The sequence below is a fragment of the Ranitomeya imitator genome, chromosome 4, assembly GCF_032444005.1.
Source record: "Ranitomeya imitator isolate aRanImi1 chromosome 4, aRanImi1.pri, whole genome shotgun sequence".
Lineage (NCBI taxonomy): Eukaryota > Metazoa > Chordata > Amphibia > Anura > Dendrobatidae > Ranitomeya > Ranitomeya imitator.
In genome coordinates, this window is record NC_091285.1 from 94,467,904 (window position 1) to 94,493,714 (window position 25,811).

The 25,811-nt window shown below is 45.1% G+C and overlaps 1 protein-coding gene across 1 annotated transcript in view; it reads left to right on the forward strand.

Moving 5' to 3' along the window:
* DOCK2 (dedicator of cytokinesis 2) overlaps nt 1-25,811 on the forward strand; it is a 1,209,209-nt gene that overhangs the window by 354,382 nt on the left and 829,016 nt on the right. Inside the window, exon 18 of the mRNA XM_069763868.1 lies at nt 24,836-25,019. Within this exon, the coding sequence (XP_069619969.1) occupies nt 24,836-25,019 (184 nt within the window). The remainder of the gene's footprint in view (nt 1-24,835; nt 25,020-25,811) is intronic.

The following is a 25,811-nucleotide window of genomic DNA, read 5'->3' on the forward strand; positions in this document are numbered from 1 at the left end:
AAACCATTGACCGATTTGACCAAAAAAGGTGCTGATTTGGTCAATTGGTCTTCTGCTGCAGTGGAAGCTTTTCAAGAGTTGAAGCATCGTTTTTCTTCTGCCCCTGTGTTGTGTCAACCAGATGTTTCGCTTCCGTTCCAGGTCGAGGTTGATGCTTCTGAGATTGGAGCAGGGGCTGTTTTGTCTCAGAGAAGTTCTGATTGCTCGGTGATGAAACCATGCACCTTCTTTTCCAGGAAGTTTTCGCCTGCTGAGCGAAATTATGATGTTGGCAATCGAGAGTTGCTGGCCATGAAGTGGGCATTCGAGGAGTGGCGTCATTGGCTTGAAGGAGCTAAGCATCGCGTGGTGGTCTTGACTGATCATAAGAACTTGACTTATCTCGAGTCCGCCAAGAGGTTGAATCCTAGACAAGCTCGTTGGTCGTTGTTTTTTGCTCGTTTTGACTTTGTGATTTCATACCTTCCGGGCTCTAAAAATGTGAAGGCGGATGCTCTGTCTAGGAGTTTTGTGCCCGACTCTCCGGGTGTATCTGAGCCGGCGGGTATCCTCAAAGAGGGAGTAATTGTGTCTGCCATCTCCCCTGATTTGCGGCGGGTGCTGCAAAAATTTCAGGCTAATAAACCTGATCGTTGCCCAGCGGAGAAACTGTTTGTCCCTGATAGGTGGACGAATAAAGTTATCTCTGAGGTTCATTGTTTGGTGTTGGCTGGTCATCCTGGAATCTTTGGTACCAGAGAGTTAGTGGCTAGATCCTTTTGGTGGCCATCTCTGTCGCGGGATGTGCTTACTTTTGTGCAGTCCTGTGGGATTTGTGCTCGGGCTAAGCCCTGCTGTTCTCATGCCACTGGGTTGCTTTTGCCCTTGCCGGTCCCGAAGAGACCTTGGACACATATCTCTATGGATTTTATTTCAGATCTTCCCGTCTCTCAAAAGATGTCAGTCATTTGGGTGGTCTGTGATCGCTTCTCTAAGATGGTCCATTTGGTACCCTTGTCTAAATTGCCTTCCTCCTCTGATTTGGTGCCATTGTTTTTCCAGCATGTGGTTCGTTTACATGGCATTCCAGAGAATATCGCTTCTGACAGAGGTTCCCAGTTTGTTTCGAGGTTTTGGCGAGCCTTTTGTGGTAGGATGGGCATTGACTTGTCTTTTTCCTCAGCTTTCCATCCTCAGACTAATGGCCAGACCGAACGAACCAATCAGACCTTGGAAACATATCTGAGATGCTTTGTTTCTGCTGATCAGGATGACTGGGTGTCCTTTTTGCCTTTGGCTGAGTTCGCCCTTAATAATCGGGCCAGCTCGGCTACCTTGGTTTCACCGTTTTTCTGCAACTCTGGGTTCCATCCTCGTTTCTCTTCAGGGCAGGTTGAGTCTTCGGACTGTCCTGGTGTGGATACTGTGGTGGACAGGTTGCAGCAGATTTGGACTCATGTAGTGGACAATTTGACTTTGTCCCAGGAGAAGGCTCAACGTTTCGCTAATCACAGACGCTGTGTGGGTCCCCGACTTCGGGTTGGGGACTTGGTTTGGTTATCTTCTCGTCATATTCCTATGAAGGTTTCCTCTCCTAAGTTTAAACCTCGTTTTATTGGTCCGTATAGGATTTCTGAGGTTCTTAATCCTGTGTCTTTTCGTCTGACCCTTCCAGATTCTTTTTCCATACATAACGTATTCCATAGGTCATTGTTGCGGAGATACGTGGCACCTATGGTTCCATATATAATAATAATAATTTTTATTTATATAGCGCCAACATATTCCGCAGCGCTTTACAAATTATAGAGGGGACTTGTACAGACAATAGACATTACAGCATAACAGAAATGCAGTTCAAAACAGATACCAGGAGGAGTGAGGGCCCTGCTCGCAAGCTTACAAACTATGGGGAAAAGGGGAGACACGAGAGGTGGATGGTAACAATTGCTAGTTCCATCTGTTGATCCTCCTGCCCCGGTTTTGCTGGAGGGGGAGTTGGAGTATATTGTGGAGAAGATTTTGGATTCTCGTGTTTCAAGACGGAAACTCCAGTATCTGGTTAAGTGGAAGGGTTATGCTCAGGAAGATAATTCCTGGGTCTTTGCCTCTGATGTCCATGCTCCCGATCTTGTTCGTGCCTTTCATATGGCTCATCCTGGTCGTCCTGGGAGCTCTGGTGAGGGTTCGGTGACCCCTCCTCAAGGGGGGGGGTACTGTTGTGAATTCTGTGGCAGAGCTCCCTCCTGTGGTCACAAGTGGTACTTCGGCTGGTTCTCTCTGTGAGCTTCCGTTGGTGGAGGAAAGTGGTACTGCGGCTTCTGAGTTTCCTTCCTCAGGTGATGTGGTGAAGTCGTTAGGTGCTGCTCTATTTAACTCCACCTAGAGCTTTGATCCTGGCCTCCAGTCAATGTTCTAGTATTGGACCTGTTTCCTCCTGGATCGTTCCTGTGGCCTGCTGCTCTGCATAGCTTAGTTCCTCTTTGCTATTTGTTTGCTGTTTTTTTCTGTCCAGCTTGTCAATTTGTTTTTTTCTGCTTGCTGGAAGCTCTGGGACGCAGAGGGTGTACCTCCGTGCCGTTAGTTCGGTACGGAGGGTCTTTTTGCCCCCTTTGCGTGGTTTTGTAGGGTTTTGTGTTGACCGCAAAGTTACCTTTCCTATCCTCGCTCTGTTCAGAAAGTTGGGCCTCACTTTGCTAAATCTATTTCATCTCTACGTTTGTCTTTTCATCTTAACTCACAGTCATTATATGTGGGGGCTGCCTTTTCCTTTGGGGTATTTCTCTGAGGCAAGGTAGGCTTATTTTCTATCTTCAGGCTAGCTAGTTTCTCAGGCCGTGCCGAGTTGCATAGGGACCGTTAGGCGCAATCCACGGCTGCCTTTAGTGTGTTTGGAGAGGATTAGGGATTGCGGTCAACAGAGTTCCCACGTCTCAGAGTTCGTTCTTGTTTTTTGGGTTATTGCCAGGTCACTGTATGTGCGCTGACCTCTATGTCCATTGCGGTACTGAATTACCTTTCATGACATTCTCCCCTTGGAACCTCACATACCCCCTTCCTCTGTTCGAGCCCGTGGGGTCGGACACAACGAGCTGCCAAGCAGTGTGTCCTAGACAACGGATCTGCATTCCCGTGCGCTGCGCCTGCCCTGTGCTCAATGGAAAAGTTAAAAGGTTGTAATGCCAAGAACCAGCGTGTCACCCTCGCATTGCCCTCTTTTGCGCGGGACATCCATGTTAGGGTGAATGGTCCGTTACTAGCCTAAATTGGCGACCTAGTAAATAATAGCGTAAGGTGTATAGGGCCCATTTTATAGCCAGGGCTTCCCGCTCAACCACGCTATAATTCTTTTCTGCCCTAGTAAGCTTTCTGCTTAGATAGACCACTGGGTGTTCCTCGCCATTCACTTCCTGTGACAATACTGCACCGAGGCCGACACCAGAGGCGTCCGTTTGGACAATAAACTCTGTTATGGCTGGCAATCAGGCAACACAGCGTGCAGTAATCAGCGCACATACAGAGATCTGGCAAAAACCCAAAACAATAGGACGAGCTCTGAGACGTGGAATCTCTGTAGACTGCAGTACCTGAACTGTCCTCACACAACTGGAAGCAGCAGTGGATTGCGCCTATCACTACCTATGCAACTCGGCACTGCCTGAGGAGCTGACTAGCCTGAAGATAGAAATACAAGCCTGACTTACCTCAGAGAAATACCCCAAAGGAATAGGCAGCCCCCACATATAATGACTGTTAGCAAGATGAAAAGACAAACGTAGGAATGAAATAGATTCAGCAAAGTGAGGCCCGATATTCTAGACAGAGCGAGGATAGCAAAGAGAACTATGCAGTCTACAAAAAACCCTAAAACGAAAACCACGCAAAGGGGCAAAAAGACCCACCGTGCCGAACTAACAGCACGGCGGTGCACCCCTTTGCTTCTCAGAGCTTCCAGCAAAAGATAATAACAAGCTGGACAGAAAAAACAGAAAACAAACTAGAAGCACTTATCTAGCAGAGCAGCAGGCCCAAGGAAAGATGCAGTAGCTCAGATCCAACACTGGAACATTGACAAGGAGCAAGGAAGACAGACTCAGGTGGAGCTAAATAGCAAGGCAGCCAACGAGCTCACCAAAACACCTGAGGGAGGACGCCCAGAGACTGCAATACCACTTGTGACCACAGAATTCACAACAGTACCCCCCCCTTGAGGAGGGGTCACCGAACCCTCACCAGAACCCCCAGGCCGACCAGGATGAGCCACATGAAAGGCACGAACAAGATCTGGGGCATGGACATCAGAGGCAAAAACCCAGGAATTATCTTCCTGAGCATAACCCTTCCATTTGACCAGATACTGGAGTTTCCGTCTAGAGACACGAGAATCCAAAATCTTCTCCACAATATACTCCAATTCCCCCTCCACCAAAACAGGGGCAGGAGGCTCCACAGATGGAACCATAGGTGCCACGTATCTTCTCAACAACGACCTATGGAATACATTATGTATGGAAAAGGAGTCTGGGAGGGTCAGACGAAAAGACACCGGATTGAGAATCTCAGAAATCCTATATGGACCAATAAAACGAGGTTTAAATTTAGGAGAGGAAACCTTCATAGGTATATGACGAGAAGATAACCAAACCAGATCCCCAACACGAAGTCGGGGTCCCACACGGCGTCTGCGATTAGCGAAAAGCTGAGCCTTCTCCTGGGACAAGGTCAAATTGTCCACTACCTGAGTCCAGATCTGCTGCAACCTGTCCACCACATAATCCACACCAGGACAGTCCGAAGACTCAACCTGTCCTGAAGAGAAACGAGGATGGAACCCAGAATTGCAGAAAAATGGAGAGACCAAGGTAGCCGAGCTGGCCCGATTATTAAGGGCGAACTCAGCCAACGGCAAAAATGACACCCAATCATCCTGGTCAGCGGAAACAAAACATCTCAGATATGTTTCCAAGGTCTGATTGGTTCGTTCGGTCTGGCCATTAGTCTGAGGATGGAAGGCCGAGGAAAAAGATAGGTCAATGCCCATCCTACCACAAAAGGCTCGCCAGAACCTTGAGACAAACTGGGAACCTCTGTCAGAAACAATATTCTCAGGAATGCCATGTAAACGAACCACATGCTGGAAGAACAAAGGCACCAAATCAGAGGAGGAAGGCAATTTAACCAAGGGCACCAGATGGACCATTTTAGAAAAGCGATCACAGACCACCCAAATGACAGACATCTTTTGAGAAACGGGAAGGTCAGAAATGAAATCCATCGAAATATGTGTCCAAGGCCTCTTCGGGACCGGCAAGGGCAAAAGCAACCCACTGGCACGTGAACAGCAGGGCTTAGCCCTAGCACAAATTCCACAGGACTGCACAAAAGCACGCACATCCCGCGACAGAGACGGCCACCAAAAGGATCTAGCAACCAACTCCCTGGTACCAAAGATTCCTGGATGACCGGCCAGCACCGAACAATGAAGTTCAGAGATAACTTTACTAGTCCACCTATCAGGGACGAACAGTTTCTCGGCCGGACAACGATCAGGTTTATTAGCCTGAAATTTCTGCAACACTCTCCGCAAATCAGGGGAGATGGCAGACACAATGACTCCTTCCTTGAGGATACTCGCCGGCTCAGATAACCCCGGAGAGTCGGGCACAAAACTCCTAGACAGAGCATCCGCCTTCACATTTTTAGAGCCCGGAAGGTATGAAATCACAAAATCAAAACGAGCAAAAAATAACGACCAACGGGCCTGTCTAGGATTCAAGCGCTTGGCAGACTCAAGATAAGTAAGGTTCTTATGATCAGTCAAAACCACCACGCGATGCTTAGCACCCTCAAGCCAATGACGCCACTCCTCGAATGCCCACTTCATGGCCAGCAACTCTCGGTTGCCCACATCATAATTACGCTCAGCAGCAGAAAATTTCCTGGAAAAGAAAGCACATGGTTTGAACACTGAGCAACCAGAACCTCTCTGTGACAAAACCGCCCCTGCACCAATCTCAGAAGCATCAACCTCGACCTGGAACGGAAGAGAAACATCAGGTTGACACAACACAGGGGCACAGCAAAAACGACGCTTCAACTCCTGAAAAGCTTCCACGGCAGCAGAAGACCAATTAACCAAATCAGCACCCTTCTTGGTCAAATCGGTCAATGGTCTGGCAATGCTAGAAAAATTACAGATGAAGCGACGATAAAAATTAGCAAAGCCCAGGAATTTCTGCAAACTTTTTAGAGATGTCGGCTGAGTCCAATCCTGGATGGCCTGAACCTTAACCGGATCCATCTCGATAGTAGAAGGGGAAAAGATGAACCCCAAAAATGAAACTTTCTGCACACCGAAGAGACACTTTGATCCCTTCACAAACAAGGAATTAGCACGCAGTACCTGGAAAACCATTCTGACTTGCTTTACATGAGACTCCCAATCATCTGAGAAGATCAAAATGTCATCCAAGTAAACAATCAAGAATTTATCCAGATACTCACGAAAAATGTCATGCATAAAAGACTGAAAAACAGATGGAGCATTGGCAAGTCCGAACGGCATCACCAGATACTCAAAATGACCCTCGGGCGTATTAAATGCCGTTTTCCATTCATCTCCCTGCCTGATTCTCACCAGATTATACGCACCACGAAGATCAATCTTAGTAAACCAACTAGCCCCCTTAATCCGAGCAAACAAGTCAGAAATCAATGGCAAGGGATACTGAAACTTAACAGTGATCTTATTAAGAAGGCGGTAATCAATACACGGTCTTAGCGAACCATCCTTCTTGGCTACAAAAAAGAACCCTGCTCCCAATGGTGACGACGATGGGCGAATATGTCCCTTCTCCAGGGACTCCTTCACATAACTGCGCATAGCGGTGTGTTCAGGTACGGACAAATTAAATAAACGACCCTTAGGGAATTTACTACCAGGAATCAAATCGATAGCACAATCACAATTCCTATGCGGAGGAAGGGCATCAGACTTGGACTCTTCAAATACATCCTGAAAGTCCGACAAGAACTCTGGGATGTCAGAAGGAATGGATGACGAAATAGACAAAAATGGAACATCACCATGTACTCCCTGACAACCCCAGCTGGTTACCGACATAGAGTTCCAATCCAATACTGGATTATGGGTTTGTAGCCATGGCAACCCCAACACGACCACATCATGCAAATTATGCAGTACCAAAAAGCGAATAACTTCCTGATGTGCAGGAGCCATGCACATGGTCAGCTGGGCCCAGTACTGAGGCTTATTCTTGGCCAGAGGTGTAGCATCAATTCCTCTCAACGGAATAGGACACCGCAAAGGCTCCAAGAAAAATCCACAACGTTTAGCATAATCCAAATCCATCAGATTCAGGGCAGCGCCTGAATCCACAAACGCCATGACAGAATATGATGACAAAGAGCACATTAAGGTAATGGACAAAAGGAATTTGGACTGTACAGTACCAATAACGGCAGAGCTATCGAACCGCCTAGTGCGTTTAGGACAATTAGAAATAGCATGAGTAGAATCACCACAATAGAAACACAGTCTGTTCAGACGTCTGTGTTCGTGCCGTTCTACTTTAGTCATAGTCCTGTTGCACTGCATAGGCTCAGGCTTACTCTCAGACAATACCGCCAGATGGTGCACAGATTTACGCTCGCGCAAGCGACGACCGATCTGAATGGCCAAGGACATAGACTCATTCAAACCAGCAGGCATAGGAAATCCCACCATTACATCCTTAAGAGCTTCAGAGAGACCCTTTCTGAACAAAGCCGCTAGTGCAGATTCATTCCACAGAGTGAGTACTGACCATTTTCTAAATTTCTGACAATATAGTTCTACATCATCCTGACCCTGGCATAAAGCCAGCAGATTTTTCTCAGCTTGATCCACTGAATTAGGCTCATCGTAAAGCAATCCCAGCGCCTGGAAAAATGCATCAATATTACTCAATGCAGAATCTCCTGGTGCAAGAGAAAACGCCCAGTCCTGTGGGTCGCCGCGCAAAAAAGAAATAATAATCAAAACCTGTTGAATAGGATTACCAGAAGAATGAGGTTTCAAGGCCAAAAATAGCTTACAATTATTTCTGAAGCTCAGGAACTTAGTTCTGTCACCAAAAAACAAATCAGGAATCGGAATTCTTGGTTCTAGCATCGATTTCTGATCAATAGTATCTTGAATCTTTTGTACATTTACAACGAGATTATCCATTGAGGAGCACAGAGCCTGAATATCCATGTCCACAGCTGTGTCCTGAAGCACTCTAATGTCTAGGGGAAAAAAAAGACTGAAGACAGAGCTAAGAAAAAAAAATGATGTCAGGATTTCTTTTTTCCCTCTATTGGAAATCATTGAATTGGCTCCTTGTACTGTTATGGCTGGCAATCAGGCAACACAGCGTGCAGTAATCAGCGCACATACAGAGATCTGGCAAAAACCCAAAACAATAGGACGAGCTCTGAGACGTGGAATCTCTGTAGACTGCAGTACCTGAACTGTCCTCACACAACTGGAAGCAGCAGTGGATTGCGCCTATCACTACCTATGCAACTCGGCACTGCCTGAGGAGCTGACTAGCCTGAAGATAGAAATACAAGCCTGACTTACCTCAGAGAAATACCCCAAAGGAATAGGCAGCCCCCACATATAATGACTGTTAGCAAGATGAAAAGACAAACGTAGGAATGAAATAGATTCAGCAAAGTGAGGCCCGATATTCTAGACAGAGCGAGGATAGCAAAGAGAACTATGCAGTCTACAAAAAACCCTAAAACGAAAACCACGCAAAGGGGCAAAAAGACCCACCGTGCCGAACTAACAGCACGGCGGTGCACCCCTTTGCTTCTCAGAGCTTCCAGCAAAAGATAATAACAAGCTGGACAGAAAAAACAGAAAACAAACTAGAAGCACTTATCTAGCAGAGCAGCAGGCCCAAGGAAAGATGCAGTAGCTCAGATCCAACACTGGAACATTGACAAGGAGCAAGGAAGACAGACTCAGGTGGAGCTAAATAGCAAGGCAGCCAACGAGCTCACCAAAACACCTGAGGGAGGACGCCCAGAGACTGCAATACCACTTGTGACCACAGAATTCACAACAAAACTCCCGTTTAAAGTCAGGGGCAACCAACACTGGTTCTCTGCTTCTGTGTTCCACTTTATTGTGATAGATTTCGAGCCGTTAGTAAGATCTGTGAGAGGGGCTGCGATGGTGGCAAAATGTTTGATGAACCGCCTATAATAACCAACGATCCCCAAAAAGGATCCGACTTGCTTTTTGGTGACCGGTCGTGGCCAATTCTGAATAGCGTCCACTTATTGGTCTTTGGCTTTACGACTCCTCGCCCTATGCTATATCCCAGATAGCGAGCTTCTACCAATCCCAAAGTACATTTCTTAGGATTGGCAGTTAACCCAGCAGCTTTTATTGAGTCCAAGACGGCTTGTACTTTTGACAAATGTGTGTCCCAGTCATCACTAAAGACAGTGATATCGTCCAAGTATGCGGAAGCATACTGGACGTGAGGTTTTAGGACAATATCCATTAGACTTTGGAAGGTGGCTGCAGCACCATGTAACCCAAATGGCATATCACGGTACTGGAACAGTCCCTGGGGTGTTACAAAGGCTGTTTTCTCTTTGCCTGAATCCGTGAGGGGAATCTGCCAATAACCTTTTGTTAAGTCGATAGTGGATATGTACCTGGCCGAACCCAGTCTCTCTATAAGTTCATCAACTCTCAGCATCGGGTAGGCATCAAATTTCGATACCTCATTTAATTTCCGAAAATCATTACAAAATCGAATAGTCCCATCGGGTTTGGGCACCAGCACGATTGGGCTAGCCCAATCACTCCGGGACTCTTCAATGACTCCAAGTTCTAACATTTTCTCGACTTCCTGGGCAATGGCATGTCTCCGAGCCTCCGGAATTTGATATGGTTTTAGTCGTACCCGGGCCTGTGGATCAGTAACAATGTCATGTTTAATTAAGTGAGTACGGCCAGGAAGCTCTGAAAAAACCTCTGCGTTTTTCTGTATAAATTCCTTGGTCTCTCGTTTTTGACTTTCGGATAGTGTCTCTGCAATACCCACCTCTGGCAATGCTACCTGGGGGTCATTTACCACAGATGGGGGTGCCCTACGAGGTCCATCATTAAGGGTGGCTTTTGTCATTAGACTCTCCCTATCCCGCCAGGCCTTAAGCAAGTTTATGTGGTAGATTTGTTCGGTTTTCCTCTTGTCTGGTTGATATATCTTATAATTCACTTCACCTATTCTCTCCAACACCTCGTATGGGCCCTGCCACTTCGCAAGAAATTTATTTTCTACAGTAGGTACTAATACTAACACCCTGTCTCCGGGTTGAAAGACTTGTGTTTTAGCTGCTCAGTTATATACCGTACTTTGGGCCTGTTGCGCACGTTCTAAACATTCCTTAACTATTGGCATGACCGCCTCAATTCTATCTTGCATAAGCATTACGTGTTCAATTACGCTGCGATAAGGAGTCACCTCTTGTTCCCAAGTCTCTTTAGCAATATCTAACAGGCCTCTAGGACATCGCCCAGAAACTAACTCAAAAGGCGAAAAGCCTGTGGAGGATTGGGGTACTTCCCATATAGCGAACAGGAGATATGGTAGAAGAGCATCCCAATCCTTCCCGTCCTTATCTACTACCCTTTTCAACATTCCCTTCAGGGTTTTATTAAATCAATCCACCAACCCGTCAGTCTGAGGGTGATATACTGAAGTACGCAAGTGGGAGATTTTTAGTAGCTTACACAAGTCCTTAAGTATTCGAGACATAAAGGGGGTTCCCTGATCTATTAGTACTTCTTTCGGAATGCCGGTGCGAGAAAACATATTAACAAGCTCCTTTGAAATTGCTTTCGCATTGGCATTCCGCAGAGGCACTGCTTCAGGGTAACGAGTGGCATAATCTAGTACTACCAAAATGTACTGATGTCCCCTGGCAGATTTAACTAATGGACCCACTATATCCATTGCTATCCTCTCGAAGGGCACCTCTATTATTGGTAAAGGCACAAGGGGGCTTCTAACATGTGACATAGGTGTGGTCAATTGACACGTAGGACAGGACTGACAATACCGGGTCACGTCCCCCCCTAGACCCGGCCAAAAGAAACGCTGCAGAATACGGTGTTTTGTTTTTTCTCCGGCCAGGTGTCCCCCCAAGGGATGTTTATGTGCCAGTTCCAAAACTACCTGGCGAAAGGACTTGGGCACCACTAGTTGCTCTACCGCCACCCCTCGCACTTTGTCTTTTGGTTCCTACTGGCGTGGCAAGGGTGACCCAGGCAGTGGGTTAGTTTTTTATATCACCATGGATGCAACTAATGCCCAGGGTTGAGTTCGTTAGGGCTCTAGGGTCCACCAAACTGGCATGTACCAGAGTTATTTGACTGCCGGAATACAAGACGGCATTCACACTATGGCCGTCGACCTCGAGGCAACACACGTGTCGTTCATTTCCTGTGAGAACCTCTGCAACACAGACCGACTGTACATATAACGAAAGGTGTCTCATAGAGTTACAGTCCATTGGCTCTGTAGTCATTGGGCAGTTAGCTGCTACATGGCGAGTCCGCTACGTCATCATCTCGCGATACCGCAATGCACTCTTAAGACCTGAGCGCGCGAGGACCATCGGTATCCGGCCGCTTCGATCCAAGGCTCCGGAAGGTGAGTATGTAACTATTTTTTATTTTTTATTCTTTTTTTTTAACAGGGATATGGTGCATTCTATGTGACTGGCCAATATACTACGTGACTGGGCAGTATACTACGTGAATGGGCAGTATACTACGTGTCTGTGTTGTATACTACGTGGCTCTGTGCTGTATACTACGTGACTGGGCAATATACTACGTGACTGGGAAATATACTATGTGGCTGGGCAATATACTACGTGGTTGGGCAATATACTATGTGGATGGGCAATATACTACGTGGATGGGCAATATACTACGTGGGCTGTGCAATATACTACTTGGCTCTGTGCTGTATACTACATCACTGGGCAATATACTACGTGGCTGGGCAATATACTACGTGGCTGGGCAATATACTACATGGCTGGGCAATATATATATATAAGCCCTACTTACACAGGCCACCCACCAAATGGAAACCTATTTGGAGTCACCACATTTCTCACCGAATAGTGCTCAAATCATATAATAAAACATAACCTTTAAAAATTATAATTAGTGATGAGCGAATATACTCGGTACTGGAGATTTCTCGAGCACGCTCGGGTGTCCTCCTCCAACTGAATGATTTACATCTGCTAGCCAGCATAAGTACATGTGGGGGTTGCCTGGTTGCTAGTGAATCCCCACATACAGTGGGGCAAAAAAGTATTTAGTCAGTCAGCAATAGTGCAAGTTCCACCACTTAAAAAGATGAGAGGCGTCTGTAATTTACATCATAGGTAGACCTCAACTATGGGAGACAAACTGAGAAAAAAAAATCCAGAAAATCACATTGTCTGTTTTTTTAACATTTTATTTGCATATTATGGTGGAAAATAAGTATTTGGTCAGAAACAAAATTTCATCTCAATACTTTGTAATATATCCTTTGTTGGCAATGACAGAGGTCAAACGTTTTCTGTAAGTCTTCACAAGGTTGCCACACACTGTTGATGGTATGTTCGCCCATTCCTCCATGCAGATCTCCTCTAGAGCAGTGATGTTTTTGGCTTTTCGCTTGGCAACACGGACTTTCAACTCCCTCCAAAGGTTTTCTATAGGGTTGAGATCTGGAGACTGGCTAGGCCACTTCAGGACCTTGAAATGCTTCTTACGAAGCCACTCCTTCGTTGCCCTGGCGGTGTGCTTTGGATCATTGTCATGTTGAAAGACCCAGCCACGTTTCATCTTCAATGCCCTTGCTGATGGAAGGAGGTTTTGCACTCAAAATCTCACAATACATGGCCCCATTCATTCTTTCATGTACCCGGATCAGTCGTCCTGGCCCCTTTGCAGAGAAACAGCCCCAAAGCATGATGTTTCCACCACCATGCTTTACAGTAGGTATGGTGTTTGATGAATGCAACTCAGTATTCTTTTTCCTCCAAACACGACAAGTTGTGTTTCTACCAAACAGTTCCAGTTTGGTTTCATCAGACCATAGGACATTCTCCCAAAACTCCTCTGGATCATCCAAATGCTCTCTAGCAAACTTCAGACGGACCCGGACATGTACTGGCTTAAGCAGTGGGACACGTCTGGCACTGCAGGATCTGAGTCCATGGTGGCATAGTGTGATACTTATGGTAGGCCTTGTTACATTGGTCCCAGCTCTCTGCAGTTCATTCACTAGGTCCCCCCGCGTGGTTCTGGGATTTTTGCTCACCGTTCTTCTGATCATTCTGACCCCACGGGGTGGGATTTTGCGTGGAGCCCCAGATCGAGGGAGATTATCAGTGGTCTTGTATGTCTTCCATTTTCTAATTATTGCTCCCACTGTTGATTTCTTCACTCCAAGCTGGTTGGCTATTGCAGATTCAGTCTTCCCAGCCTGGTGCAGGGCTACAATTTTGTTTCTGGTGTCCTTTGACAGCTCTTTGGTCTTCACCATAGTGGAGTTTGGAGTCAGACTGTTTGAGGGTGTGCACAGGTGTCTTTTTATACTGATAACAAGTTTAAACAAGTGCCATTACTACAGGTAATGAATGGAGGAAAGAGGAGACTCTTAAAGAAGAAGTTACAGGTCTGTGAGAGCCAGAAATCTTGATTGTTTGTTTCTGACCAAATACTTATTTTCCACCATAATATGCAAAAAAATGATAAAAAAAACAGACAATGTGATTTTCTGGATTTTTTTTTCTCAGTTTGTCTCCCATAGTTGAGGTCTACCTATGATGTAAATTACGGGCGCCTCTCATCTTTTTAAGTGGTGGAACTTGCACTATTGCTGACTGACTAAAGACTTTTTTGCCCCACTGTATAATCAAGCTGGCTAAGAGATGTAAATCATTCAGCTGAGGTGATGAAAACTAAATCTCCGAGCACTAAAAAATACTCGGAGGATACCTGAGCATGCTCGAGAAATCTCGAGTAACGAGTATATTCACTCATCACTAATTATAATATAAAACCTTATTAAAGGATCCTATACAATTTTTTGGTGAACACCCCATAAAATGACATGGGTCTGCTATTCAATAAGGAAAAAAGGAGGGAAGGATTCACCCTAATAGATTACTATATTGACCCTTCCTACCAGCGGAGGTTGGCACCCTAGACCTGCGTACTGGTTCCCCTGTTCAATGTAGACTCTCCCTCCATTTCCCTAAGCAACCCTATATAGAAAGGGTGCACAGAAAATCATTATAGTACCATATGCAGTAGAATAAGTACCCAACATCTGATATACCATAAGGTACGTGTAATACATCAAAGAGGGGGAGAGAATTGCAGAACACCAATATCAAAATTGAGATTAGAAAAATAGGCAGATATTAATCATGATATATGTTCCTTCTGTTTCATGCCAGGGGCAATATCTTTAATAAATCATACAGGTACTTTTCCTTATTGCGCCATAATCATATTTCATAGTATAGATATCAAATAAGTAAGAATATCCCAGCATAGGCAATCATTGTCTTAATCAATATCACATATATTGCACTTTGCCTAAGAAAAATTCCTTCTAAAGATGGTTAGTATCGGGAATAATATAGAACATCAGCAGACAGATCTTGCTGCACCCTAATCAGATTTCACAATATGATGTCAAATATTAAACAGTATTATAATACCAATTGGGGTATGACACAATGATGGACTATGATGGGATATTATTTATTTGATATATTACACGTACCCTATGGTAATATCAGAGGTTGGGTACTTATTCTACTGCATATGGTACTGTTATGATTTTCTCTGCACCCTTTCTATATAGGGTTGTTTAGGTAAAGGGAGGGAGAGTCTACATTAAGCGGGGGTGCCAGTGTGCAGGTCTAGGGTGCCAACCTCCGCTGGTAGGAAGGGTCAATATAGTAACCTATTAGGGTGAATCATTTCCCTCCTTTTTCCCGTATTGAATAGCAGACCCATGTAATTTTATGGGGGTTGACCAAAAAAATGTATAGGATTATTTATTGAGGTTTTTTATTATAATCTATTAAAGGTTATGTTTTATTATATGATTTGAGCACTATTCGGTGAGAGTTGTTAATGTTCTGTGTATCAACTATTTGAAATTCGGTGAATAGTCTCCACATTTTAGAAAAAATGTTTTTAACTTCAGCAGCAGTAGCATCAGCAGGCATAGAAGACATGACAAAGATGGCACAGACTGCAATACATGACACTAAAAATGACACCATCACCTTGTCTGCCCAATCTGTGAATGGGGTGCAAAAGTCATTGGAGAAACATGACTTGTTCCTTTTGATGAAAGTTAGGTGGTCTACACTTTGAGGGGGCAGCCAGATGTGCTTATCCATCAAAACACCATCAGCAGCTGAAGACACGTTTTGACAGAATGCTGTCTGCCTAAATGACAAAACCTCCTAGGTGTGACAGGCGAGATCAGGCCAACTCTTCCATTTTTGAAGACCAAAATGCCAAAGGGTTCAGACTCCCTGAAGGCATTTATATTGAGCTCCGGATGCTCCTGCACCACCCTCTCCAGTAGTTCACATTGTGTCAGACTTGTACTCTGCTCTGCTCTTGCTCGTGCGAGTCTACAAAATGTGTTAAATGTCTCAGAGCAATTGCTTATGCCACTTACACCACTGCTGGTACAGCTGCTGTTGCTGCTGCAAATGTTTTTGTGATGACGCCTTAACGTTCCTGGGGTTAGCTATCTAGAACTAGAATGTACACTGTGTGCTTATTGCTGTCTTGAGGAAAATCACTGTTAAGATGGTTTAAGCATGTTTCGATACTCCAGCATGTGCTCAACACTTTCTAAGGGGGGGAGAGGGAGAATCTGGCTAAATTTACTCTTGTATTGTGAATCTAACAGAGAGACAAAGTGGATTCATAACTAGCTTATTCATAACTTCCTTCTTCAAGCCCGATGTGGCATTTCTTGGGGTTTGCCGTTAAACCTGCATCTCGCAGGTCATCAATCACGGCTTGTACCTTCTGGAGATGAGTTTCCCAGTCCATGCTGTAAATTACGATGTCATCCAGGTAGGCAGAAGCGTACTGTCTGTGAGGCCTCAAGACTCGATCCATCAATCTCTGGAACGCTGCGGGCGCTCCGTGAAGTCCAAACGGCATATAGACATACTGGAACAGACCTTCCGATGTAGCAAATGCCGTCTTCTCTCTGGCCGCCTCGGCCAGAGCAATCTGCCAGTACCCCTTTGTTAAATCCAGGGTCGTAATGTATCGGGCTTTACCAAGCCGGTCGATCAACTCATCGACCCGGGGCATAGGGTACGCATCAAATTTAGAAACTGCATTCAGTTTCCTAAAGTCATTACAAAACCGGATGGAGCCATCCGGTTTAGGTATCAACACAATTGGACTGGACCAGGCGCTGTGTGACTCCTCAATGACTCCTAAGTCCAACATTGCCATCACTTCCCGGGAGACGGCTTCACGGCGGGCTTCCGGAATCCGGTAGGGCTTCACATGAACAGTGACGCCAGGCTCTGTGACAATCTCATGTTTCACCAACTTCGTCCGGCCAGGTTTTTCGGAGAAAAACTGTCGGTTCTGTAACAAAAATTGCTTAACCTCAGATTTTTGTCGTTCTGAGAGAGTCTCAGCAACCTGCACCTCTGGTACAGTAGGTGAACAAACCGGACAGGGCAGATCCACCGTTAGGGCAGAGCGGTCTTTCCAGGATTTTATCAGATTCACATGATAAATCTGTTCCGGTTTTCTCTTACCCGGCTGGTACACTTTATAGTTCACTTCACCAACTCTTTCTCGGACCTCAAATGGGCCCTGCCATTTCGCCAGGAATTTACTATCCACCGTAGGGATTAGGACCAACACCCTATCGCCGGGTGCAAATGTACGGACCTTAGCGCCTCTATCATAACTTTGCCTCTGGGCTCCCTGGGCCTGTAACATATGGTCCCTAACAATGGGCATGACAGCGGCAATACGATCCTGCATTTGTGTTACATGGTCGATCACCGTTTTAAAGGGAGTGACTTGACCTTCCCAGGTTTCTTTTGCGACGTCCAGCAGTCCCCGGGGACGATGGGCGTACAACAGTTCGAAAGGCGAAAACCCTGTGGAAGACTGGGGAACTTCCCTAATGGCAAACAGCAAATAGGGTAACAAGTAATCCCAGTTCTTCCCATCTTTGTCTATCGCCTTCCGGAGCATCTGTTTTAAGGTTTTGTTGAAGCGCTCAACCAGGCCATCTGTTTGAGGGTGATAGACAGACGTACGCAACGGGTCTATTTGTAAGAGCCTGCAGAGCTCCTTCATTACCCTCGACATAAAGGGAGTCCCCTGGTCGGTGAGTATCTGTTTTGGAATTCCCACCCGACTAAACACTTGTACCAATTCCTTGGCGATCGTCTTGGTAGCTGTGTTACGCAAAGGGACGGCTTCCGGGTAACGAGTGGCATAGTCCACGATGACGAGGATATGTTGGTGCCCACGTGCCGATCGGGGAAGGGGCCCAACCAAATCCATCCCAATTCTCTCAAAAGGGACCCCGATGATAGGAAGGGGTACCAAAGGGCTACGGAACTGAGATTTAGGGGCCGCGATTTGGCACTCTGGACAGGACTCACAATAGTTACGCACATCACAATGTATTCCAGGCCACACAAAACAATGCAATATCCTTTCTGTGGTTTTCTGTACCCCCAGATGTCCCCCCATTATATGTCCGTGGGCCAAATCCAGTACCTTCCGCTGATAAGGTTTGGGTACCACTAACCGTTGCACTGTGTCTTCCTCTTTTTTTTCTACCTGGTAGAGCAAATCATTTTCAAGAACCATATACGGGTACGCTAGCCTAGTGTCAGGTTCTACGGGTACCCCATCTATCATTTTTACATTTTTCCTAGCCGGAGTCAGGGTAGGATCTTTCATTTGCTCGCTGTGGAAGTCATCCACCTGGACTCCCAAATCTGGCAGGCAGGGTGCCGGATGGCTGTCTGCCTCCGCCTCTCGCTGAGGTTCCTCAGTTTCCTCTGTTTCCCCCGCCATGACGGAGAAGGGGTACTGAAGGTTAGATTCACTAACCTCCCCAGCAACATCTTCCTGTGGGGTCTCCTCTAGGGACTCGGGACCTCCAGATGGCATGGGAGAAGATTCACGGGTACAGCTACCGTGAAGGAGTAACTGATTCTCCCACAACTGCCAGAAATAGGGAAAATCCCTGCCCAGGATTACATCCTGTAACAATGCGGGAACGAGTCCCACTTTGTGCTGCACTGACCCATAGGGAGTAGAAATCCACATGACCGCTGTTAAGTACGAGCGGGTGTCACCATGCACACACGTCACAGAAAACTTGTCAGACGGACCAGACGGAAGTGCCACCAGACTAGCTTTCACCAGAGTCACCACCCTTCCAGAGTCTAGTAATGCCACAACATTTTTCCCATCAACAGATAATTCACACAGGTGTTTCATTGTATCATTTTGACCCGCATTCACACTCACTAGCTGTGTAACCAAAGACATGCGTTTTCTAGAGTCTATAACGTCGCACTGCATGGGTTCAGCGGTAACAGGACAGTTCGCAGAAACATGACCCTTCTCACGGCAGCGGAAACACCTAACAGGTCCCCTACTGAGACCACCGTCCAATACTCTTGGTCTCGGAGTGCGAGCAGTCCCGGACTCCTCCCCCACAGTTTTAAGCGATTTTCCTTCACCCGTGGTCCCTGGAACAGTCTTACCGGTTCCACGAGGAGGAGGCACAGTCCGGGGTTTGGCGGTGTCGTCGGGAAGTCCTTCTGCCACGGAATAACGCTCGACCAACTCCACAAGTTGATCCGCTGTCGTGGGATTTCCTTGGCTTACCCACCTTTTCAGCGCTGGGGGTAGTACTCTCAGGTACTTGTCCAGGACAACCCGCTGGATTATTTCGGGTATTGTCAGTACCTCGGGTTGCAGCCATTTCTTTGTCAAGTAGATCAGGTCGAACATCTGAGACCGCGCTGGTTTATCTTGCTGGTATGTCCACTGATGTACCCTCTGTGCACGGACAGCCGTCGTCACACCCAGCCGGGCCAGGATCTCAGCTTTCAGCTTCTCAAAGTCCTGAGCGACCTCTGGGTCCAAATCATGGTAAGCTTTTTGGGCCTCGCCGGAGAGAAATGGGGCAATCAAATCGGCCCATCGTGCCTTCGGCCACTTCTCTCTCAATGCCGTCCGCTCAAAAGTTGTCAGATATGCCTCGACGTCATCTTCTGCAGTCAGCTTTTGCCAGTATCGACTCACATGGATCCTTCTGGACTCAGCTTCCGGGTCAGCGTCAGGCATGCTCACCAGGCGCTGCGCCACCTGTTGGAGAAGTTGGCGGTCTGCAACCGTCATGTCCAGTAACTCCTTCAGCTGTGCGGCCATCAAGCGATTAGCTTCGTGTTGTGCGGCAGTGGCCTGCTGCTGTACGGCAGTGGACTGTACTAAGGCTTTCACCACGTCTTCCATGCTGTCGCCTGTGCCACGGTATGCCCGCGTTCTCCACCACAATGTGACAAAACACTCTGGGATCGCCTTTGCTGGGGTCAAAGGACACGTGGTTTGTGCATTGAATCTGAGGCGTACAGCAGGTTTCTGAGCAGGCTGACCTCAGGTCAGATTTATTAACGTGAAAGCAACACAAAAAACAAAACATAAAAATAAACCCTAGCCTGTCCGGCACTAACTAAACAAATACGTTGCTATCTCAACAACTGGGGGGGCTTCTCCCACCCAGCTAACATCATACAGATCTTGAGCAGAGCTCTTCACTCACGTTTGTTACAGTACCTAACAGAGAAGAAAACATTTTATTTTAATTTCTGTGTGCAGTAGAAATAACCGATTATCATTACTTTTGGATCGCCCCTCGTACTTCTAACCCTAAGAATACAGGCATCATGTTGACGATAGTGCAGCAAGTAGGCACTCATGTGTCTGGTGCTTCCATGAGGTCCATTTCCATGCTGTGTTGGTGGTCGGTGTAACACTCAAGGTTGCTTCTTCCATCCCCTACCACCAACCACGGAATACAGAGAGCTTATCATTATCTTCTTCATCTCCTGAGTGTTGCTTGTCTATTACCTTGTCCACCTCAATTTTTCTTGTCTCCTGCATCTTCACTAACAGTTTGTCTGATACCATGATCCCACATTGATCACTATAAATCACCCTCCCATGGCACCTGTCTGAGCAATGGCAGTCCGGAAATTTGAGATATTGTTATCCCTTCCACATCCTCCTCTGCTTCCAAGTCTTCCTCTGGGACAGTCACCTCCTCACGCAGGCTATTCCAAGCGTGCTCCAGCATGTAGATGACCAGAACTGTTATATACAGAGGTTTGTCCCGCAAGCCTTGGTGACTTAAAGACCTGTGGAGCCGTCCCTTGACCTCCTGCCCCCAAAGCCACCAGAGTCCCCCAGTGCCCAGTCAGTGAAATGTAGTGTCCCTGCTGATGTTTGCTTGTCCAGGCATGATTGCTGAAATGCACCCTGGCAGACATAGATTTTTTTCACGGAAGTGGTGATGTTGTCGGTGACATGCTGATGTGGTGCAGGCATACCTTTCTTTGAGAAGTAATGGTGACTGGGGGACTGCGACAGCCATCAACTTTCAGAAAACTTCTGCATCCACCAGGCGGAAAGGCAGATTTTCCATGGCCAACAGTTTGAAGATGGTAGATTTCAAGTTCTTGGCTTTGCCATGTATATAAGGAAACATTCTTTTACGTGACCACAACTGCGAGACTGAGAGCTGGCTGCTGTGCTGAGAGAGGGCGGATTACGAAGTTCAGGACAAACTGCTGGACTGTGAGCGAGATGCAGGCAGAGATGATATGGTAAATTGAGAAAGATGTGTTGTGCTAGATGATACAAAAGCAACAGTCATGTTTTGTTATGGCAATTTTTGCCGCTACTGAGTTTTTTTGTGCAAATTTGACATATAACATGTGTTGTCATCGTTTGTGGTCTCAAAAAATGCCCAGGCTAGGCCACCCTTGCTGTCCCTGTGAACTGCACTCTCGCGACCAGTGCTTGCCGCAGGCAGAGATGCGGCTGAGGATGTAATACTTGTTGTGGTTGTGTCACCTCCACTGCTGAGCTACTCAGCTGCATATCTCTGGGTTCACACCAAGTTGGATCTACAATCTCGTCACACTCCTTACCCAGAGAGTCACCTTCCTCCTCTTCCTGCCCTGACACCACAGTACAGTTTGCGTGAGCCTCTGGTATCTGAGCCTCATCAGGATCACCGAGACCCTTGGTGGTTAACATCTGATGACAAGAGTCTTTATTCTGCTCGAATTCTTCGTCGTCCGGTTCTGCATCCAACATGAAAACATTTTGGGCATCGGTGCAGATATTTCCTTTTCTGGACCCTGTGATTCTTCGGAGCAAACCTCTGATGCCCATGGAATACAATATGTGAACAGCTCATCAGAATGGCCCATCTCAGGTTCCCCACAGTCATTTGGGCGTTTGGAAATTTTTGACGCAGGGCGAAACAAGGGTGATTGCGGTGTCACCTCTAAGGATTGTATTGTGTGTAATAATAAGATGGAGAAAGAGAAGTAGAGGCGCTTGCGATCCACTCGAGAACATGCTCTTTCTGAGCTTCAGCTACAAGGTATACTGCTGTGCAGAAACCGTTTTAGCACAAGCGATTTGGAGTAGCTAATTTGTCCTCGTGACTGCACCACTATAGTAGTTTTAATTATTTTTATGTGGAAATCTGCCTTCAGTTTTAGATCAATCGATTTGGAGTAGCTAGTTTGCCTAGTGGCTGCACCACTGTATTAGACCTAACAATTGTTAAATCGAAATCTGGCTGCCTAATTTGCCACTAAATCATAGTTTTAGCACAAATGATTAGGAGTAGCTAATTGGCCCTCCATGGTGTAACACTGTACTAGGCCTATTGATTTTTAAGTGGAAATCAGGCCTCCTGATTCGCCGCTGAAACACTACATTGGCACAAATGATTTGGAATAGATAATGTGGCTTCCGGAAACTGCTGCACAGTTTTTGCACAATTTACTTTGATGCTGGAAGATCAATTTCACACAGGATAAGCTCACTTTCAGCACCAGCACTAGCGCATTAGCGACCTCTCTGTACTATGACAGTGAGCAAATGTCGCCAACAAAACAAGATGTCTGCTTTTTATATGGCCAATGACATGTGACTTCAGCAGCCAATCACAGAATACCTTGTCATGATGTTGTGGATTATTTCTGCGCACTGATTGGTTGCCAGATTAAACACACATAAAGTTATGGGACGAAAGAAAAAAACAAAAAAGAGTGTTCCGCTGCTGTAACCTATCCACATGCTCCTCTTACATACACACACATCCTCCCCTTATCAAACACGTTCCCCCCATGCCCCGCTCATCTTACAGAACTCTTCTCATAGCCAAAGTAGTAACAAAAGCATTTGTGGAAACGTGATGATTTACCAAACTGTGAGTGACTTTTGCCAACTTTGAGTAAAAATGCTTGTGAAAGCAAACAAATCTGAATGTGCTACATTTGTGACAATTTTGGGATTGACAAACATTTTCTGAATACGTTCGCTCATCTCTAATGACTACTGTTGAGTGCAAGGGCTCGCTACTTCAGTTTGCATCAGGATTGCTCGAGCAGCTGCGATACTTCGTGCAAACCAGTACACCACGATGCAAACTCGAGTAGCGAGCATTTGCATTCAACACTAATGACGACATATTCAATATGACAATCAAATGTTATTAAATTCTATGTAGTACCTTTTGGCTTAAAAATCCTCACTAAACACCTGGATAAAATCCTTGAGTGATGTAGTTACTAAAATGGGGTCACTTTTGGGGATTCCACTGTTTAGTCACATCAGGGGCTCTCCAAATGTGAAATGGTGAAGGCTATCAATTTTAGCCATTTTTACTTTCAAAAAGTCAAGCCATGCTTTTTCCATTCTGAACATTATTTTTTTCCTTCCACATTCCATATTAATGAAATGTGGAAGGAAAAAAATAATGTTCAGAATGGAAAAAGCATGGTTTGACTTGGTTTGACATGGTTTTGACTGATGTTATGGGAATTTGGTTTGGATAAATATATCCCTGTGTGTGCTGCGGCCGTTCCCAATAAGAGTATTTTGAGCGTTTATCAAGAATGAGACTGTACACCATTGTGACAATAGCATTCCACCAAAACTGATGATTTATTGTAGATACATGGATTTATATTTGCATATTGAAAGGGGTGGTTAGTGGTGGTTAGTTAATTACCATATTGTCAATCTCCTCTGTTATTGGTTATCTAAATATATATGGAATATTGTGATTAATGCACATATGAATGCTGATTAAGCAACTAAAGTGTGGCTGTCTGCATCTAGGACAAAGTTGAGACATCTGATCATCAGTTAATACATCTGGTGCTGTTCAGCTTTTGACTGGAAATCCCCGAACAGTCTGTCTGGCTTATATCAGTTTATGTCAGCCATTTTAAGCAATTGATTATAGTGTATATATTAGCTGTGGATATATGAGTATACATTAATATATATAATTATATAGGAGTATATACGCAAAGGAGATCTATATGATATATATTTCCATCACACTGTGAAGCAGCTGAAGGTTAATAAACTTCTTGAATATATTTTTGGGGCATTTGATAGATGCAATTTATAGAATGGTTTCACGTTTGGGAATTTTCTGTCATATAGACCCCTCAAAATCACTTCGATTGTGATATGGTGCCTTTAAAAAATAGCATTGTAAATTCTGTTGAAAAATTGAGAAACTGCTGATCAACTTTTAACCATTCTAACATCCTAAAAAAGTTTCAAAAATTGTGCTTATGTAAAATAGACACGTGGGAAATTATATTTTTTAATAATTTTGTGTGACATGGCTCTCTGATTTATAGGCATTAAAATTAAAAATTTGAAAATTGCAAAAGTTACAAAATTTTCACCAAATTTCTTTCATTTTAACACAAGTTATTAATATTGAACAGATTTTACCACCATCATGAAGTACAGTATGTCAAGAGAAAACATTCTCAAAATCAGTAGAATCTGTTTAAGTGTTCCAGCTTTATTACTTAATAAAGTGACACTGTTAAGGTCCTGGTCATGAAGGTGAAAACAGGCTCAGGGGTTAATGAATTAGGCCTCGTAGCCTGGGCTAAGGACTTAATTTTGCTGCTCACCTGAGCAATATTCAGTTCTGTCCAAGTTCACTACCAAAGTTAGTTTTCAGTCTCTGGTCACCCTACTCTAGGACTTGGCTATAAGCCAGGTCAATATACTCTGTACATATGAACTGATGCAAGTCTGGGCAATGACTCACACTCTGGTTTTGCCTCAGGGTTTTTATATTTCCTTGTTGTGTCACAGCAGGTCACATGTCCCTGTGCATCTAGCCTATCACTTCCCTCTGGGTAATCAATCCTCTTATTCTTGTTCCTACATTGTTCATTTAGTTCTCATCTCTTTTTGTCTCTGGGCACTAGATGTCAACATTTGTCCTCACAAGTCTCACTGGGTATTCTTAGTGATGAGCCACTCACTTCCATACAGACGTATGTTTTGAATAAAACATACACAAAACATTTTTTAGAATTATTTTCAATAGCAGACACAGCATTTAAAAGGCAAAATGTTGTTGAACTATTTCTCAATTATCTTTTCCAGGGTGATGGCAAAAAAATGGAAGACGCTAGCACTTATCTTTCCCTTCCTTCTACTCGTCAGCAAATGTTCACGAAAAGTTCAACTTTCAACAGAAACGGGAGCAGTTCTGGTGGACTATCAGTTAGTTCACGTGATGCTTTTTCCATTTCAACACTTGTGTGTTCAACCAAATTAACACAAAATGGTAAGCTCAGTGATGTGTTCTTGGGAAACAATTATTCATATGTTCATTGCTTATTTTTACCTAAATTTCTTAGTAGAATTTGCAGTAAAATCCCACAACAGATCTCCAGGTCATTCTGAGTTTGGCTGAGACTAGGTGCATACTGAGTCTTTTGCTATAGTCTGTCAGGAGCTTTTCCTAATGTATACTGCAATGTTGCCATAGGGAGCCATTCACCAAAGTGTGTTCATTTGGCCCTTATCTGGCCAATAAACACTATCATGCTTATTTAACTTCATAGGAAATTGCCTCAGACTCTACTTTACTACACAAAAGAAGTGAAAAGAATCAAATAAAATGATATATACTTCTTAATGTGTCCCTATGATGGATCGATACTTCTTCATTCATTCTGATTGTGCCCACTGTCAGGTGTGTACCTATTGAGTGCATGCACCTAAATGAGAGCATAAGCACAATGCGTACCTAGCCTGATTAATTCCTCATTATAAACTGATATTATCTACCTCCGTAATCTTTTTAGTGTTTTATAAGGAAAAGTTTCCAGTATTCATCATAAATGTATTCCTTGTGGTTTTCAAGAACTGGGGGCTTTAATTTTGAACATGGTTATTTAGCGGAATACACAGTTTCACACGTAAGACAGATTTTAACAGAGACAGATTTTCACTTTCTTGGTGGTAATTAGAGTTGAGCGACTTTTACTTTTTCGGATCGAGTCGAGTTTCGCGAAACCCAACTTTGTGAAAAGTCAGTTCGGTTGAAATCGGCCGATTATTGCGAAAAGTCGCA